Genomic DNA, 19,381 nt, shown 5'->3' on the forward strand with positions numbered 1-19,381 from the left:
ATAACAAAAGATGCTTCTATCCTTCAAAGAGTTTTAGAAACTTTTGTGTTAGGGACTGGAGATGAAGAAATATATATTTCTTATTACATCATAATATCACATTCCAAGTGTTATTTCAAATTTTTCTGACTATGGCTCACTGCTTCTTTCCCATGCCTCCTCCATTCTACTGTTTAGACCATTCAGCATTTTTGTTTCTTTGTTGAAATGTTTTTGTTTCTTTGCTGAGACTCTTTAGTTTTTTTCTTCCCATTGGTTTCATGCATATTTGTAATTGCTCACTGAAACATTTTTATGATGGCTCCTTTAAAATATTTTCAGATAATTCTAATATCTTTGTTTTCTTTGTGTTGGCATGTATTGCTTTTTTTTTTCCCATTCAATTTCAGATCTTCCTGGTTCTTGGTATGGACCTGGAACTTTGGACATTATGTTATGAGATATTGCTTCTTATTTAAGCCTTTTGTTTTATTTGGCTTTTCTTGACAATGCTGCTGTAGGAGAAGGAGAGGGTTTGCCTCATTATTGCTAAGTGGGGGCTGAGGGCCATGTTACCCACTCAGCCTCCATTGACACTGAAGGGTGCACACTCCTGTTATTGTTGATTAGGTGTAGGGATTGTGCCTTCCTAGTAGTCTTCCACTGATTACTTAGTGGCTGGAAAGCATTGGTAGTGCCTTTTGTTCCCCATGTGGTCTCTGATGACACCAGGAGGAGGGTGGTAGTCTTGTTACTGCTTAGCAGTGGTGAAAGCTCCTACTCTGTCTTAGGCCTCTTTGGACACCACAGTGGAATGATGGAGGAGTCTCATTAATGCTGATTAGGGGCAGAAGTTCAGGTGGGCTCCACTGCCACTGAGTGGTGGGGGCTTGTTATTGCCCACTTGGGTAGAAAGTCTTGACTCCTAACTTGGCCTTCTCAGACACTATTCCATTGCAAGGTCCAGGTGTGTTATTATAGCCCAATAAAGGTAGAAGTCCATTCTTTCCAGTTGACCTTCCTTGTGTGGGTGGGAGTTGGGCCACAGCTTTTTTGGGGGAGAGGGTTGATGTTTGGAAGCAGTGTAGTAGTTATTATTGAAAAGTTTTCTTTGTTGACATGCTGACTCTTTCCTGGTTCTTAAGGCTAGAGAGAACATTCTTTTTTTTGTCTGTGCCTATTGGTGTTTCTAGGTTTCTAGCTTTATCAGATTCAAATAGCAGATGTATAAGGTAAAAGAAAATCTAGGGAATTCACCACTGTATTCTTTCTTGCATCCCAAGGTCCTTAGTTGGTCCACCTTTCCCCTCTACTTTTCAGACTCTTCTTGTTTTTACAAGATGTATTTATGTCTAGAGTTTTTAATATATGATATATATCATATGCTTTGTATATGTTATACATGTTATATGTGTGAAATATCTATATACTTACATATATATTACATATATGTCTCTGTTATATTTATAATGCCCAGAGTTTTTCATTGTACTTAGGAGGAATGGTGAAAACTATGTCTTATTCATCTTCCTGGAAGCACATGCTAATCCTGTATCTTTTTAACTTTTTATTATTCTTCCTTTATAGATAATGGGCTGTCATCATTTAGTTTTGGTTACATGCAGTTATGTGTTTTATCCATTTTAAGTCCATATTTTCCTGTATTAGGATTTCCTGTTGGTATAGGTTATCTTTTATTATGGGCTGAAATATAAAATGCATTACTGGTAGACTTGATGTCAGCATCATGGTGCTATAAGATGTCCCTAGTTTTTGTCCTCACCCTCAACAACAAATATTCTGTACCCATCCCCTGTCATATATGACAGGGGACCCAGAGAAGTCTCACCCAACTGTGCATTGAGTAATATACAGACCTCAGTCAGCTGTGTACCGTGAGGTGACTGTGTTGTCATCTGGGAGCTTCTGAAGGCCCTTGGGTTCTTCAGACCCTTGGTTACCCTTGGGTAACCGTTGGATGAGGAAACATTTGTTGATGTATAGGTTTCTATAGGTGAAGACCCAGCACTCTTCTGGGGCAGAAAATAGGAGTTTGACATTGGAGTGGGTAATAGGGATAATTTCACTTTACCTGCATCAACTTTACCAAAAGGTAGCAATAGATAAAGACCAAAGGAGATCTTTTTAGACCCATGATTTCTCCCTGAGGGCAAGAGAAAGCATGAAAGTGAGCATCCAGCTTTTCCAGCTTTGTAGATGCTGCCAGAGAGGCTCATTTCTGTCTTGCCATATTCAGAGTCCTAAATTGGGAGTTCCATGATTGAGAGGTGGAAAGAGTTTGGGAAAGTGGCACGTAGAATTTTGGGTGGCATTAAATAGACGCAGAGCCTACTGTGCAGCAGACTCTATCAAGAAGCCCACCCATTAACTGCTGGGAAAGCCCCCCACTCTGGATTCCCCCATAGGCCCATAGACATCCTCAGTGCTTTGTGTGCCTCACCTACACACACCCCCCCACACTGTAGCTGGCTTACTGTGCATACTCTTTAAGGTGGTGGCAAGAGCCAGCTTTGGAACACTGCTCATGAGTATATACAGAAAGCACACAGAATCTGTAGTCCAGAGACCACAAACTTGAGCTTTAGTGTCACTCTTGGGAAAACATGAGAGAGGCTGTCAGCACTCAACCTGGTGCATTATAGGATCAATAAAGGCATACGTGCTGAAGAATTCTGCCACAAAAGTGAGCAAGAAGCTTGGAGCAGGTTCGTGGAAGGTCTGAGAATTTTGCAGAGTCTCTAGGAGGGACATTGGAAGGTATTTCTACCCTGATGGGAATTAGTAAAGACTGGAGGGGGTGGCTGCTACTTCAAATGTGAACACCATAACACAAAACTCCCAAGAAACATGAAAAACCAAAGAAATAAACACCACGAAAGGATCATAAAAAAATTTCCAGTAACTGAATCCAAAGACATGGAGATGTACAATTTTTCTGATAAAGAATTCAAAGAGCTGTATTAAGGAAATTTGATGAGCTAAAGAAAACCCAGAGAGACAGTTCATTGAAATCAGGAAAATAATACATTACAAAATGAAAAATTTATCAAAGAATTAGAAATAATGAAAAAGAACCAAACAGAAATTCTGGGGTTGAAGTATTCAATGAATGAAATGGTAAAAAAATGCAGTAGAGCACATCAACAGCAGGCTTGATGAAGCAGAAGAAAAAAATAAGTGAAATTAAAGATAGGAACTTTAAAATTATCCAGTCAGAGGAGAACTGACTAGAAAAGAAGAAAAAAAAAATGAGGAAGAGTGAAGAAAGCCTTTATGATCATTGGCAGCTATCAGTAGGACCAATTTGTGAATCATTGAAGTTCTGAAAGAAGAAGAAGAAGAAGAGGGCAGAAAGCATATTAATGGCTGATAACTTCCCAAATCTAGGGAGAAATTCGGACATCCAAGTTCATGAAGTTAATAGGCCACCAGATAAGCTGAACATGAAGAAATCTCTTCTAAGAGACATTATAATAAAACTGTCAAAGTTACAGACAAGGAGAGATCTTAAAAGCAGCAAGAGAAACAAAATTTGTAACTTACAAAGTACTCCCACCCCTGATTAGGCTGTCAGTGGATTTCTCAGCAGAAATATTACAGGCCAGAAGAGAGAGAGATAATTATTCCAAGTGGTGAAAGAAAAAAGAACCACACCCACCAAGAATACTTTACCTAGCAGAGCTGTCCTTCAGAAATTAAGGAGAGATATAAACTTCCCAGCTAAACAAAAGCTGAGGGAATTTATCATCACTAGAGCTGCCTTACAAGCAATGCTGAAAGGAGTTCTTCAAGCTGAAATGAAAGGATCCTAATTAGTAACATGAAAAAATGAAAATATAAAACTCTGGTAAAGGTAAGTATATACTCAAATTCAAAATACTCTAATACTATAATATGGTGATATATTAGCTCTAGTGTTAAAAGATGAGAGTGTTTAAAAAACTATAGCTATAATAATTCAAAGTATAGGTAAATTGTGACATCGAAAACAGTAAGAGCAGGGGAGAGTAAAAGAGTAGAGTTTTTGTATATGATCAAAATTAAGTTGTTACTGGCTTAAAATAGACTGTTACAAGTTGTGTTACATAAATACCATGATAACCACAAAGCAAAAACCTATAGTAGAATCACAGAAGATACAGGTATGGGAATCAAAGCATACCACCATGGAAAATCATCAGTTCATAAAGGAAGGCAGCCAAGAGATGAAAAAAAGAACAAGGTAGCTATAGAACAACTGGAAACAACAAGATGGTAATTCTTTACCTATCAATAATTACTCTAAATGTAAATGAATTGAATTCCCTAATCAACAGGCCTAAAGTAGCTAGAATGATTAAAAGACAAGGCCCCATTAATTACATACCACCTTTAAGAGACTTACTTCACCTTTAGGGACATACATAAGTTGAAAGTAAAGGGATAGGAAATAATATTTTGTGCAAGTGGAAACCAGAAGAGAGCATAGGTAGTTATATTTACTCCAGGTAAAATAGACTTTGAGATAAAAATTGTTGACTAGAGACCAAGAAGGTCATTGTATAATGATAAAGGAATCAGCTCATCAGGAAGATACAGCAATCATATCTATAGGTGCATCAAAAACTAATATATTAGTATGTAATAAATATATTAAACAGATACAGATTTGAAGGGAAAATTAGATGATAATACAATAGTAAAAGGACACTTCATTACTTCCGTTTCAGCAATAGATTATTCAGACAAAATCAACAAGGAAACACTTGACTTGAACTGAACTTTAGACCAAACGTATCTCACAGACATAGATACAACACTTCATTCACCAGCATCAGGATATACATTCTTCTCAATTGAAGATGGAACATTCTTCAGAATAGATCATATGATAGGCCACATAACAAGACTTAGCAAATTTAAGAAGATTGAAATTATACTATGTATCTTTTCAGACCACAATGGTATAAAAGTAGAAATCAATAATGGGAAGAAAACTGGAAAATTCACAAATATGTGCAAATTAAACAACACAGTTCTGAACAAGCAGTGGGTCAGAAAATCAAAAAGGAAATTAAAAAATATCTTGATACAAATGAAAATGGAAACAGCATACCAAAGCCTATGGGTTGCTCCAGTGTTAAGAGACAATTTTATAATAATCAATGCCTTACAATAAGAAAAAAGAAAATGTCAAATAACCCAACTTTACACCTCAGTGAACTAGAAAAAGAACCAACTATGCTCAAATTCAGCAGATGGAAGGAAATAAAGATCAGAGTGGGAAAAGTGAAATAGAGACCAGAAAACTATAAAAGGATTAACAGGGGCGCCTGGGTGGTTCAGTCGGTTGGACGTCTCACTTCGGCTCAGGTCATGATCTTGCGGTCTGTGAGTTTGAGCCCCACATCAGGCTCTCGGCTGATGGCTCAGAGCCTGGAGCCTGCTTCGGATTCTGTGTCTCCCTCTCTGTCTGCCACTCCCCTGCTCACACTCTGTCTCTCTCTCTGTCAAAAATAAATAAATCCTGGGGCGCCTGGGTGGCGCAGTCGGTTAAGCGTCCGACTTCAGCCAGGTCACGATCTTGCGGTCCATGAGTTCGAGCCCCGCGTCGGGCTCTGGGCTGATGGCTCAGAGCCTGGAGCCTGTTTCTGATTCTATGTCTCCCTCTCTCTCTCTGCCCCTCCCCCGTTCATGCTCTGTCTCTCTCCCGAAAATAAATAAACGTTGAAAAAAAAAATTAAAAAAAAAAAAAAAATAAATAAATCCTAAAAAAAAAAAAGGATTAACAAAACTGAGAGCTGTCTTTTTTTTTTTTTTTTTTTTTTTTTTTTTTTTTTTAAGATGAACAAAATTGACAAACGCTTAAAGGGAAAAAAAGGAAAGACTCAAAATGAGATATAAAATAGGAAGCATTAAAAATGATACCACAGAAGGGTGGCTTAGTTGGTTAAACATCCAACTCTTGAATTTTGGTTCAGGTCACGATTGCATGGTCCTGAGATAGAGACCCACGTGGGGCTCTGCACTGGGTGTGGAGCCTGCCTAACATTTTCTCTTGGGGTGCCTGGGTGGCTTAGTTGGTTGAGTGTCTGACTTCAGCTCAGGTCATGATCTTGCAGTTCATGGTTTGAGCTTCGATTCAGGCTTTGTACTGACAGCTCCAAGCCTGGAGCCTGCTTTGGATTCTGTGTCTCCCTCTCTCTCAGCCCCTCCCCTGCTCATACTCCCACCTCTTTCTCTCTCTGTCTCAAAAATAAAACATTAAAAAAAAATTCTCTCTTCCTTGGGGCACTTGGATGGCTCAGTCATTTGAACCACTTCTGCTCAGGTCATGATCTTGCGGGTTCATTAGTTCGAGTCCTGCATTAGGCTTGCTGCTGTTGGCCTGTCAGCGCAGAACCTGCTTTAGATCCTCTCTCTGCCCCTCCCCCGCTTGTGCGCTCCCCTAAATAAATAAATATTTTAAAAACCTTAAAGATTCTCCCCCTCTACCCCTCTGCCCTCCCTTGCTTGCCCTCTCTCTCACCAAAAAAAAAAAAAAAAAAAAAAAATGGTACCACAGAAATACAAGGGATTATAAGAGAATGCCATGAACAATTATTTGCCAACAAATTGGATAATATAGAGGAAGTGGATGAATTCCTAGAAACATGTAACCTACTAAGGATAAATCAGGAAAAAATAAAAAAAAATATTAATGATCCAGTAATGAGTAAGGAGATTGCATCAGCAATCAGATTCTTCCAACAAAGAAAGTTCAGGACTTGATGACTTTACTGGTGAATTCTACCAAACTTTAAAAAATTAATACCAATTCTTCTCTAACTCTTCCAGAAAATTGAAGAGGAGGAAACACTTCCAGGCTCAGTTCATGAGGCCAGTAATACCCTGATACCCAAGCCAGATAAGAATGCTAAATGAAAAAGAAAACCAAAGACAGTATCCGTGATGAATACAGATGCAAAAATTCTCAAAAAATTTTAACAATCCAAATTTAATAGTACATTTAAAGGCTTTTATGCCATGATAAAATGGGATTTATCCAAGGAATGAAAGGATGGTTCAACATTATCAAACTAATTAATGTGATACACCTCATTGATAGAATGAAAGATAAAAATCATGTAATTATTTCAGTAGGTGCAGAAAAACCATTTTGACAAAATACAAAATCCTTTCATGAATAGAATTCTCAGAAAAGTGGGTTTAGAAGGAACATATCTCAACATAAAAAAGGCCATCATATGACAAACCCACAGCTGATGTCATACTCAATGGTAAACGGGTTTGAAATGAAAGTTTTTCCTCTAAGATGAGAAACAAGACAAGAATCCTCATTTTCACCACTCCTGTCCAACATAGTACTGGAAGTCCTAGCCAGAGCAGTCAGGTGAGAAAAGGAAACAGAAGGCATCTAAATCAGAAAGGAAGAAGTAAAATTGTATTTGTTTGCAGATGATTTGATATATGTAGAAAATCCTAAAGACTCCACCAAAAACCTGCTGAAACTAATCAGCAAATTCAGTAAAATTGCAGGATATAAAATTAACACACAGAATTTAGTTGTGTTTCTTACTCTCTAACAATGAAATATTTGAAAAAGAAATACAGGCAACAGTGCTATTCAAAATAGGATTGAAAACAAGCAGATGGTTAGGAATAAATTTAACCAAGGAGGTGAAATATCTGTATACTGAAAACTATAAAATGAATTACTGTAGTCTAGTTGCTGATGGCCTTGTGTGATATAGATTTATTTTTGGTAGTGATGTGGGCCAAATTGGTTCATTCTGGTGAATATAAATGTTTGTCAGAGTCCGAGAATTGTTTCTCTAGCTCAGAGCTGGGTAATGTATAAGTTGTTGGTTAGGGGATAGTTTTGTAGATACATGCCAAGCTTTGTATATAAGTCTATATCCTGAGAGTGATTAGGAGGAATATTTCCAATCTGTAACTTAAGATAATCTTTTTGGTTGTTGCTTAAGATCACAATTTTCACCTGAAGATAGACTCTGAGTGCAAATGACAATGAAATTCCTATCTAATGTGTATAGTTTGTGCAATTTTGCATTCTTAATATGCAAAGTGGTTGCTACATTAAGAGTTCTACTGTATCGTTGATTTCCATGCTGAAATCTGGCTGCTATTTTAGTATATATGTGATGTTAATCAGAAATTGCTTTGTCTAATGGGAAATCTTTTCTCTTTTACAGGGTATCTTTCCTGTAAATTATATTCACTTGAAAAAGGCAATTGTCAGTAATAGGGGGTGAGTAAGTTGGCCTTACTAAATTTATTCATAATTTTTATAGATTGTGGATGAAGGCTTTTTTTCATTTTGGTTTGTAGTATAAAATATGCTATTAACATGTTTTCCTGCCAAAAATAAGTTTGCTTTATCATATATAATATAATATATAATTCTGAGAATATAACTATTTCTTAAAATACTGACAACTTTAATATCTTTTCTTCTGTACCTGAAAGGTAACCTGGGTTGTGAATTTTCTAAAAACATAATGCATGCAGTATGTTTTTAATAATTTATTTATTACTTTGAGAATAGGTTCTGATAGGATAACAAGTACAATTTCTGAATAGAAGAGAGCAAGATATAAATACATCAAAGTGTTAACATTTGTTGTTTTTGCACATTCACATTGTGAGTGACTTTTAGAAATTCTTTACTGTCATGCTCTAATTTTAAAAGTAATAAATATGTGTTATTATAAAATTGTGATTTTATTTTCCAGAATTTATCATTTTAAAATATAAAATTTAAGGTACTATATAAGTGTGATAGCTTTTGGTACTAGAAATAATGTTTTTGAACAGAGGTTGAGTAAGCATCAGAGTTTAGTTAGGGCTTAATCAGGAAACAAGAACTTGTGAGTCGCTTTACAAGGTAGAATTTAATATGGGTTATTGTTTACATACATGTTTGAAAATGAAAAAAAAGAGGAAATACTGATGTAACCAAAAATAATAACTTCAGAAAGAAGTCTATACTCTGTAGGCTGGGGATACAAAAGATAATGGGCTGGGGATACTAGAACTCAGGATCTGGGAAGATGGGTCTTGAGATACCGGAGCTCAAACATCTGAGGAGTAAGAACATCACATGGCTGTTGCTGGTATATATGAAGAAGGGCAGTGAGGCTGTTTCTGGGAATGCCAATAACAACTGGAGGCTGGGACCTATTTTCTCTGGTTAGGAACTGTGTATAGGAACAGCAAGAAACACTTCTTCTTATCTCCTTTTCCCCAGTATCTTTCAGGTGCCCCCAGTAGACAGAGGAGCTTGTGAGGCAAAGTTGGCAAATCCCAGCCTCAGAGTCAGTGCCTAGAAGGGTGGATTTAGAGATGAGAGGTATTATTAGGTGACTGGTATGCATTCTAAGATAAAATTTGTTATTGAGGAATAGTAAGCCTGTAAGAAGATTCTGATATGAATGCATGATCAGCATACCTTTTTTTTATTCTCCTTCTTCTTTTATAAAATATTAAAGACAAACGGATATAGAGAAAGGAAACTTGAAAATTCCTCTTTTAGTGAACGTTTGCAACAAATAGTCTATCTCAAATTTATAGGAAAGGATTGCCAAAATCATCAAGACTGTATAGAAGTTGTGTGGAAAAAGGAAGAGAGAGTGTCTAGACCTGGACCAGGAAGGCATATATTTCTGAAAGTACTAATAATGTGAATAATAATTTCTGAATGTGAATAGCTCACCTCAAAATGCAAAATATAATGCAAAAATATAAAATTCAAAAATAATGCCCCTGATTTATAACACTTAGTTCAGTAATAAGACTGATAAGAGCTGAAATTGACAAACTGCATGGAAGTGAGATGAGACAAGGAGATAGAATGTTTAGGGATCTAGAAATAGAGTACCTCAGAAAATGCTAGCAAAATAATACACTTCCTGATTGATAACCAGGGACTCATCTTAAATCCAAGAGCAATGTTCCCTGTTTATAATAGTTGTAAAGGAAATTAAGGACCACTTTGTTAGCAGAAAAATCTCTACCTCGATTCAGTTTGTTTCTGGAAGGCAAAGGAGATATGGCTTAAATAATTATACAGAGCAGCCATATTTTTTTTTTTTTTGTTGTTTTTTAAAAAAAAATTTTTTTTTTCAACGTTTATTTATTTTTGGGACAGAGAGACAGAGCATGAACGGGGGAGGGGCAGAGAGAGAGGGAGACACAGAATCGGAAACAGGCTCCAGGCTCTGAGCCATCAGCCCAGAGCCCGACGCGGGGCTCGAACTCACGGACCGCGAGATCGTGACCTGGCTGAAGTCGGACGCTTAACCGACTGCGCCACCCAGGTGCCCCTACGCCACCCAGGCGCCCCTGTTTTTTTTTTTAATGTGTAAGAGAATTGGTTTGATTTCTTTTTTTAAATTTTTTTATTATGAAATTTATTGTCAAATTGGTTTCCATACAACACCCAGTGCTCATCCCAACAGTGCCCTCAATACCCATCACCCACCCACCCCTTCCTCTCACCCCCCATAAACCCTCAGTTTGTTCTCAGTTTTTAGGAGTCAGAGCAGCCATATTTGTTGGAAGCACACTTTCTCTAAGGAAGCAGAGAAATCGTTTTTTTGATGTAAATTTTAGAAAGCTACGTAGAATCAATTCAGTAGGCAAACCTCCCACAGTTTGGTAGTCCTAAATAATATTTCTGAAATCTGAAGAAAGTATTAAAAAATTGTCTTTAGGTGCTGAAATGCAATCAGTGTAGGGAGGATCTATTTTCCCCCAAGTTTTTATTTAAATTCCAGTTAGTTAACATATAGTGTAATATTAGTTGCAGGTGTAGAATGTAGTGATTCATCACAAGTGCCCTCCTTAATCCCCGTCACCTATTTGACCCCTCCCCGCATCCACCTCCCCTCAGGTAACCATCAGTTAATTCTCTATAGTTAAGTGTCTGTTTCTTGGTCTCTCTCTTTCTGTCGGTCTCTCTCTTTCTCTCTTTAAAATTTTGGAGGATCTTGGGAATTTTGATCCTTGAAGGAAGGGATTCATACAGGAAGAGTTCATGTTTATTTTGGCTTTTTTTCCACAGAGAATTTTTCAGTTTGCTGTCAACTGGTGGAGCAGATTCCAAACAGAAAGTGGTAGTCTTTCAGGGATGAGGAAACAGGCTGGAGTTTGGAACTCTCAGGGAGATTGGAAAGTAAGAGGTTAAAACCTGGAGAGAAGAGAACCTCAGAGAATTAGGGTCTTAATCTGTTTGCAAATTCCCCTTAAGTAATTGAGTTAGTTCTAGCTTCTTTTGAGCTATGTAAGAGTTGAGGAATCTTAGAGAGTACAGCTAGCAAACTGAATAGACTTCACCAGCCACTTAATATTGGTGAAAAAAATATTAGAGTTCAAGGACTGGCAAGTTATAGGGGCCTTGGTAAAGTATTTTGGACTTTTTGTTGAGATTGCTAAAGGAACATACCCTGTAAATAAGGGCTATGCCCTTGGATAAAGGACCAAACTAAAGATATATAGGGCAAAAGTGAGATAGTCTAGCCATAACAAAGCGTAAACATCTGAAAACAAGGGATGTTAGAAGAATACTGTCATTCAGAAATAGCCAGTATAATATGTTAATGTGATTTCCCATTTTTTTAATACATGGTACTTTTACTCTGTTCCCTGTTATGAGTTAATTCTCCTTTATCATTTTTTCTTCCCCACTCTTATAAATATTACATTGATGATATATCTCTTTTTGGTATCCTTTTTCTTCCTTAATTTCTATGGCTATTCTTGTTCCATTCTTCCTCTTGGGCCTCCCTTCATCATTCTTCTCTGACTCCTATTCCAAGCCCTTAATCCATGAGCTTTATCTCTACTCTAATCCTTTATGTGCAAAATGTCCCTTTTTTGTTCAGGTAGAGTAAGGTAGACAGTTTGACTACAGTGTGTGAAGGTGACGTTAGTAAAGGGAGATGAGTCCAGAGTGGCAGCAAAGGAATAAATTTTGTAGGGCCTTGTAGGCTATGTCAGGGGTGTTATCTTTTATTGAATGATCCTGGAAGTCACTAAAAACTTTCAGAAAGAGAAGGGACATATTTTTAATTTTAAAAGTGTTATTCTGGGCTGCTTTGTTGAAACGAGAACTATAGTGGGGAAAGGTCAGAAGCAAGGAGACTTGGTAGAATATTATAGAGGTCCATGGAAGACAGAATGATAGCTTGGATTCACATGTTCCCTGGTGTGATGAGAAGTGGTAAGGTGCCATATATTTTGAAGTTAGAGCTGACAGTATTTGTTGAGTATGTAGAGTAGACAAAAAAGGAATTGAAGATGACTTCAGGGTTTTTTGTCTTAATAACTCTGGAGGTGTGGTTGCCATTCACAGAAATGTGGAAGCTTGGGAAGGGATATATTTTGGGGAGGAAATCAAAGGATTCAATTTTGGACATGTTAAGTTAAAAAAAATTTTTTTTTTCCAACGTTTATTTATTTTTGGGATAGAGACAGAGCATGAACAGGGGAGGGGCAGAGAGAGAGGGAGACACAGAATCGGAAACAGGCTCCAGGCTCTGAGCCATCAGCCCAGAGCCCAACACGGGGCTCAAACTCACGGACTGCGAGATCGTGACCTGGCTGAAGCCGGACGCTTAACCGACTGCGCCACCCAGGCGCCCCTGGACATGTTAAGTTTAAAACGACTCTTAGACTCAGGTGGAGATATTAGGTAAGCAGTTGACTATGAATGTGGAGTTCTGAGGAGTTTGGCGCTTCAAACATAGATTTGGAAGTCATCAGCATTCAAATGGTATTTAAAACTACGGGGCTGGATGAGAATAGTAAAGGAATTTCTGTAGATGGAGAAGTGAGGCGAAGACAGAATACTGGGGAACTGTAATGTTTAAAGATAAAGTGAAGAAGAGAATCAGAAGAATCTAAAAAGTTGTGGCCAGTGAGGTACGTAGAGAAATGAAACAGTAGTGTCTTGGAGACCAAGCAAAGAAAGTATTTAGAGGATGGACTAATCAAATATGTCTGGTGTTGTTGAGTAAGATTGAAGATCTAGTTAGGAGCGGTTGGGGTAGACTAGTAAGAATGAAAACCCAATAAGAAGAAATTTTAGAGAGAATGAAAGAAGAGGAAGTAGAATACAGGAAAGACTCACGGGCCAAAGACTTAAGACTCTTATAACCATAACTGAAGGGCAGATGGCAACATAATTTGGTTTTGGGATAAATTCTTCTATGTAATCCTTTTTTAAAAATCATCAGACTCTTCTTACCTAATTTTTTATTTTGAAAAATTTCAAATCTATACACAGATTACAAGAATAATATAAATAACACCTATATCCTTTCCCCTGAATTTAGTAGTTATGAGCATTTTGCCATATTAAGCTCATGTTCTCTCCCCAGCCTTGCTTTTAACATGAGAGTAAGTTTTAATCATTCTAATACTTTACTGTTAAATATTTGAGTATGTGTCTTCTAAGAAAAAGGACATTCTTTAACATGATCACAATATAATTATTACACTCAAGAAATTTACCATTGATACTAGTACTATATCTAGTTCATATTCAAATATCCCTAATTTTCCCAAGAATGTCCTTTTTATAGCTGTTTTTGTTTGATTGCTTTTTTTGGTGGGGGTATGGTCGAGGAGTCAAAAAATTAAGTATTTTCAGGCTTTCAGTTATGAGATGAATAAGTCATGGGGGAAAAAGGTACAGCATAAAGAATATAGTCAATGCTTTTGTAATAGTGTTGTTTGGTGACAGATGATAGCTACACTTGTGGTGAGCATAGTGTAATACATAGAGAAATTGAATCACTGTGTAGTTCACCTGAAACTAATGTAACATTCTGTGTCAAATATACTGAAATGAAAAAAAAATTTAAATCTTCATAATCGGTGTATAGAAGTGAGACAGATTTCTGTATATTCATTTTGTATACTGAGATTTTACTGAATTTGTGTATCAGTTCCAGCAGTTTTTTGGTGGTGTCTTTTGAGTTTTCTATATAGAGTATCATGTCATCTACACATAGTGAAAGTTTGACTTCTTTGCCAATTTGGATGCCTATTATTTCTTTTTGTTGTCTGATTGCTGAGGCTAGGACTTCCAGTACTGTGTTAAATAACAGTGGTGAGAATGGACATCCCTGTCTTGTTCCTGACCCTAGAGGAAAAGCTTTCAGTTTTTCCCCGTTGAAGATGATATTAGCTGTGGGTGTTTCATATATGGACTTTATTATGTTGAGGTATGTTCCCGCTAAACCTACTTTGTTGAGGGTCTTTATCATGAATGGATGTTGTACTTTGTCAAGTGCTTTTTCTGCATCTTGAGAGGATCATATGGTTCTTATCTGTTTTATTTCATGTTATGTTACGTTACGTTACGTTACATTACGTTACGTTACGTTACGTTAGAGAACATTAGCAGGGGAGAGGGACAGAGGGAGAGAGAAAGAGGGAGGGAGGGGGGGAGGGAGGGAGATAGAGATGGAGACAATCTTCAGACTCCATGCGCAGTGTATCATGCTCAATTTGTATCAAGCTGCTTGATTTGCGAATATTGAACCACCCTGGCAAACCAGGAGTAAATCCCACTTGATCATGGTGAATGGTTCTTTTAATGTACTGTTGGATTCAGTTTGCTAATATTTTGTTGCAAAAAGTCTCTTTTTCAGTGTTGTCTTTATCTGGTTTGGAATTGGTAATGCTGGCCTCATGGAATGAGTTTGGAAGTTTTCCTTCCATTTGTATTTTTTGGAACAGTTTGAGAGGAATAGGTATTAACTCGTCTTTAAATGTTTGGTAGAATCCCTCTGTGAAGTCATCTGGCCCTGGACTTTTGTTTGTTTGGAGATGTTTGATTACTGATTCAGTTTTTTTTTTCTAGATATCAATCTGTTCAAGTTTTCTATTTCTTCTTGTTTCAGTTTTGGTAGTTTATACGTTTCTAGGATTTTATATCCATTTCTTCCAGATTTTCTGGTTTGTTGACATATAATTTTTCATAATATTCTCATAATTGTTTGTATTTATCTGGTGTTGGTTGTGATTTCTCCTCTCTCACACGTGATTTATTTATTTGGGTCCATTCTATTTTTGATAAGTGTGTTCTTTTTTCCTTTTATGATGTTTACATAAAATCTCTGGGTCAAAGAGCACCATAGAAATGCCCAGGTCAGTTGTTTTGCAAAATGTCCCTCAGTTTGTATTTGCCTAAATGTTTTTTCCTAAGTGGGTGATGGGCATTGAGGAGTGCACGTGTTGGGATGAGCACTGGTTGTTGTATGGAAACCAATTTGACAATAAATTTCATATTAAATAAATGAATAAACAAACAAATAAATAAATGTTTTTTTCCTGGTTAGACTCAGCTTAAGCATTTTATTTTATTTATTTTTTTTTTTAACTTTTTTTTTTTTTTTTTAATTTTTTTTTCAACGTTTATTTATTTTTGGGACAGAGAGAGACAGAGCATGAACGGGGGAGGGGCAGAGAGAGAGGGAGACACAGAATCGGAAACAGGCTCCAGGCTCTGAGCCATCAGCCCAGAGCCCGACGCGGGGCTCGAACTCACGGACCGCGAGATCGTGACCTGGCTGAAGTCGGACGCTTAACCGACTGCGCCACCCAGGCGCCCCTCAGCTTAAGCATTTTAGATTGCAATACTACATAGGTGGTGTTGTGGATTAAAACGATCATATTTCTCCTGCAGGTCCTCCCAGCGCATGATATGATTAGCAAGACCAGGGCTTGGGGCTCTACCTTATTAGTAAATAGTAGCCGAGAACAAAGGCCTCAATCAGTGAACATGCATTGTGTTTCTATCATGTGCCTTCTTCATTGTATCCTGCCATACCTGTGGAAAAGATGACCCTGTGCTCTCAATGCTTCTTAGGATATATCATCTGCTTCTTGGAAAACTTGTACCGTTTGTGCTGAAGTGCTTTTGTTTTTGTTTTTTATTTGGTTGACAGGGAATGAAATTACTTGAATAGGCTATGGAAATTTTCTTGTGGGGACTTTTAAAATTTACATAGTTTTCAGTTAGCTTTTAAAGTTTTTCTTCACATCTGCCTTTTCTCATTCTTAAAATGATCCACCAGGGGCGCCTGGGTGGCGCAGTCGGTTAAGCGTCTGACTTCAGCCAGGTCACGATCTCGCGGTCCGTGAGTTCGAGCCCCGCGTCAGGCTCTGGGCTGATGGCTCGGAGCCTGGAGCCTGTTTTCGATTCTGTGTCTCCCTCTCTCTCTGCCCCTCCCCCGTTCATGCTCTGTCTCTCTCTGTCCCAAAAATAAATAAACGTTGAAAAAAAATTTAAAACAAGAAAAAAAAAAATGATCCACCAGTTTTTGTAAAGTTTCACTGAAAAAAATATACATTTGTATATTTGAAGATAGTAAATTTGTAGTAAATTTGAAGATTTTAGGGCTGATAAGAAAAAAGATAGGGCTACAAGATGTAAGGAACATACTATGAGTTTTATTTAGGCAGAACTTTGACAGGTTGTAAAGGTAAGTCCCTAACAGCTGGAGACCTCCCGGCAGCGCAGGGCCATACATATAACAGGAAGAGGGCACAGGAACCCCTGGGAGAGAAGGGACTTATGTATCTAGATTATGTTACTTAGCTGCATGATGGGAAATCTCTGGGTCAAAGAGCACCATAGAATACCAGCAGCTTATGATCTTTTATAGTCCAGGGTGGGTCTAAACTGTGACTACCAGTTATTGAGTGCAGCTTTATTAATGTAAAATGACAGGCTCTAAATGGCTAAAAATATGCTTATTTGGGTTATATTAGAAGCAGTTGGATGTAAAATTTTGGCACTGGTGGGCTGTGAGCTAATGGTGCTCTCTTGCTGTGAAGAAGTAAATAATACAGGGCCCAGTATACAAGAGACACTTTGGCACATTTATATAACATCATTACATTATGAAACACTTATAAATATTTTTTATTTTAAATTGTGGGAAGTTAGTGGCATGATTTAAATTAGGAATAGCCAACTTCCGTAGTTTTAGGAGTTGTCAGTTTTACTGATTACTAACCAAACTTTAGTTTACTTGAAAAATAGTTTGCTTGAAAAGAAGCTTATAAATTTGACCCTAGATTCCTAAATTTATTTTAGGAGGGAGGCACAAGGTATTACAGGTAGGCCGATGACATACTCCTCTTATGTTCTGCTTAAGGAATTATTCATGTTCATATTATTTTTTGGATTTGCCTCTTTACTCTGGTTTAATGAGTGTGGTTTCAAAGTGGGTTGAGTGTGTGTGGGAGATTGCATATAGGAAAATACATGTGTGCTGTAAGGAACACATGAGAACAGCATCAATTTAAGTACTAATGTATAACATTTCTTTTCTCTGGAACTTTTATTTTTGTTTGTATATTTACTGAAATAACTTCTGTCTTCATTAGAGATGAACATCAGAACTGATTTTTATAGAAATTCCTTTTTGCAGTATTTTTTCTAAATGTTCTATTTTCCCTCTTTACTAGATAATTTTCATCAGCTTACAACTTCTTGAACTCATTACTTTGTTTTCTCAGAGCAAAATTTCTCAAGAGTTGGTTATGCAACAGTGCTTACTGAATATGAATAAGTAGTCTTTTGGTATATTATGTTCATTTTTACTTCTTTATATTTTTGATTTTTAAAAACATATAATTCTGTAACAAAACTTATTTATACTACTAGAGAAAATAGGCAAAGCCTAGTAACTTGCTGGTGGGAAAACTGCAACTTGTATGTGAATGTTTCCTAAATACTTAAGGTAGAGAGAAATGTATGTGTATACACACACTCTAAGGCTGTATTAAATTCTGAGTTGAAATTCATATTCTCTTTGCTCAGAATAAGATAATTAAGTCCCTATTTAAGTATTTGTTTTGTTAGTAACATTTTACCTTAAAAATATTCAGGAGTATGTAAGTTAGTTTAATGTTTGAGATGTGCTTCAGTTTGAACAGATGATTTTTCACCATTTAAGAAAGAATGTGGTTGGGGCGCCTGGGTGGCTCAGTTGGTTAAGTGGCCGACTTCGGCTCAGGTCATGATTTCGTGGTCCATGAGTTCGAGCCCCGCGTCGGGCTCTGTGCTGACAGCTCAGAGCCTGGAGCCTGTTTCGGATTCTGTGTCTCCCTCTCTCTGACCCTCCCCTGTTCATGATTCTGTCTCTCTCTGTCTCAAAAATAAATAAACATTAAAATAAAGAAAGAAAGAAAGAAAGAAAGAAAGAAAGAAAGAAAGAAAGAAAGTGGTTGAACAAGAGGGTATTATTCTAAGCGAAATTAGTCAGTCTGAGGAAGACAAATATCATATGACTTCACTCATATGAGGACTTTAAGAGACAAACCATGAACATAAGAGAAGGAAAGCAAAAATAATTTAAAAACAGGAAGGAGGACAAAACCTAACAGATTGTTAAATATGGAGAACAAACCGCGGGTTACTGGAGGGGTTGTGGGAGGGGGATGGGCTAAATGGGTAAGAGGCATTAAGGAATCTAGTCCTGAAATCATTGTTGTACTATGTGATAACCAACTTGAATGCAAATTAAAAAAATAAACTAAAAAAAAAAAAAAAAAAAAGAATGTGGTTGATAAGAGTCACACATTCACCATGACTAAGCCATGCCAGTGCATTGGATATAATGTGTTTTGGTTTCTGCAAAGCATATGACAGTCTCATTTAACATCCCTATGGATATATAGGCAAGATGCTAACAAAGTTAATTTATAGATGGTTGGACATCTGTCAAAGAATGTTTATCACTTCTTTCTTTGTACCAGTGTTCTATTGTACTTAGATTATTCCAACCTGTGTATCTTCATCTTTAGCTCAGTGCCTGACATGTAGCAGACACTTAGTAAACATGATGGGTAAATGAGTAAGTTAGAGACTTTAACAATTTGATAACTAATATAGTAGTTTTCTGATGGCAAGGCATAGGACATAATTCTTATCCATAGCCATACTTAATAAAAAAGACTAGATAACCTCGAACTACAAATAAAAACAATTTTCCTTACATTATTGGAAGGATCTAAGGTAGCTCACAGAAGGAAAGGAAAAGCTAGTGTCCCAGTTTTCAGAAAGGAGAGAAGCTAGAATGGTTCACTAAACCTGGATGTAGAACTTACTTAATGGACAGTCTCTTCCGGGTGCCACTCTTGCAGTTTTATACTGTTTTCCATCCATCTGTTACTCTTTTTGAGACTCACATTAACAAGAGAGTGGCACTTACACACTAATAATGAAGCAGTAGAAAGACAAAGAAACTGATCCCATTCACAATTGCACCAAGAAGCATAAAATACCTAGGAATAAATCTAACCAAAGATGTAAAAGATCTATATGATGAAAACTATGGAAAGCTTATGAAGCAATTTG

The 19,381-nt window shown here is 37.1% G+C and overlaps 1 protein-coding gene across 15 annotated transcripts in view; it reads left to right on the forward strand.

Moving 5' to 3' along the window:
• Window positions 1-19,381, forward strand: part of DOCK3 (dedicator of cytokinesis 3) — a 585,953-nt gene that overhangs the window by 164,022 nt on the left and 402,550 nt on the right. For 14 of the 15 annotated variants that reach the window (XM_045492946.1, XM_045492954.1, XM_045492948.1 and 11 more), the window contains one exon: window positions 8,196-8,251. In XM_045492946.1, coding sequence (XP_045348902.1) covers window positions 8,196-8,251 — 56 coding nt within the window. Of the gene's footprint in view, window positions 1-8,195; window positions 8,252-19,381 lie in introns of those variants that run through there. The other variant, XM_045492959.1, reaches the window with a different exon arrangement.

Source organism: Leopardus geoffroyi, chromosome A2, assembly GCF_018350155.1.
Source record: "Leopardus geoffroyi isolate Oge1 chromosome A2, O.geoffroyi_Oge1_pat1.0, whole genome shotgun sequence".
NCBI classification, from domain to species: Eukaryota; Metazoa; Chordata; class Mammalia; order Carnivora; family Felidae; genus Leopardus; species Leopardus geoffroyi.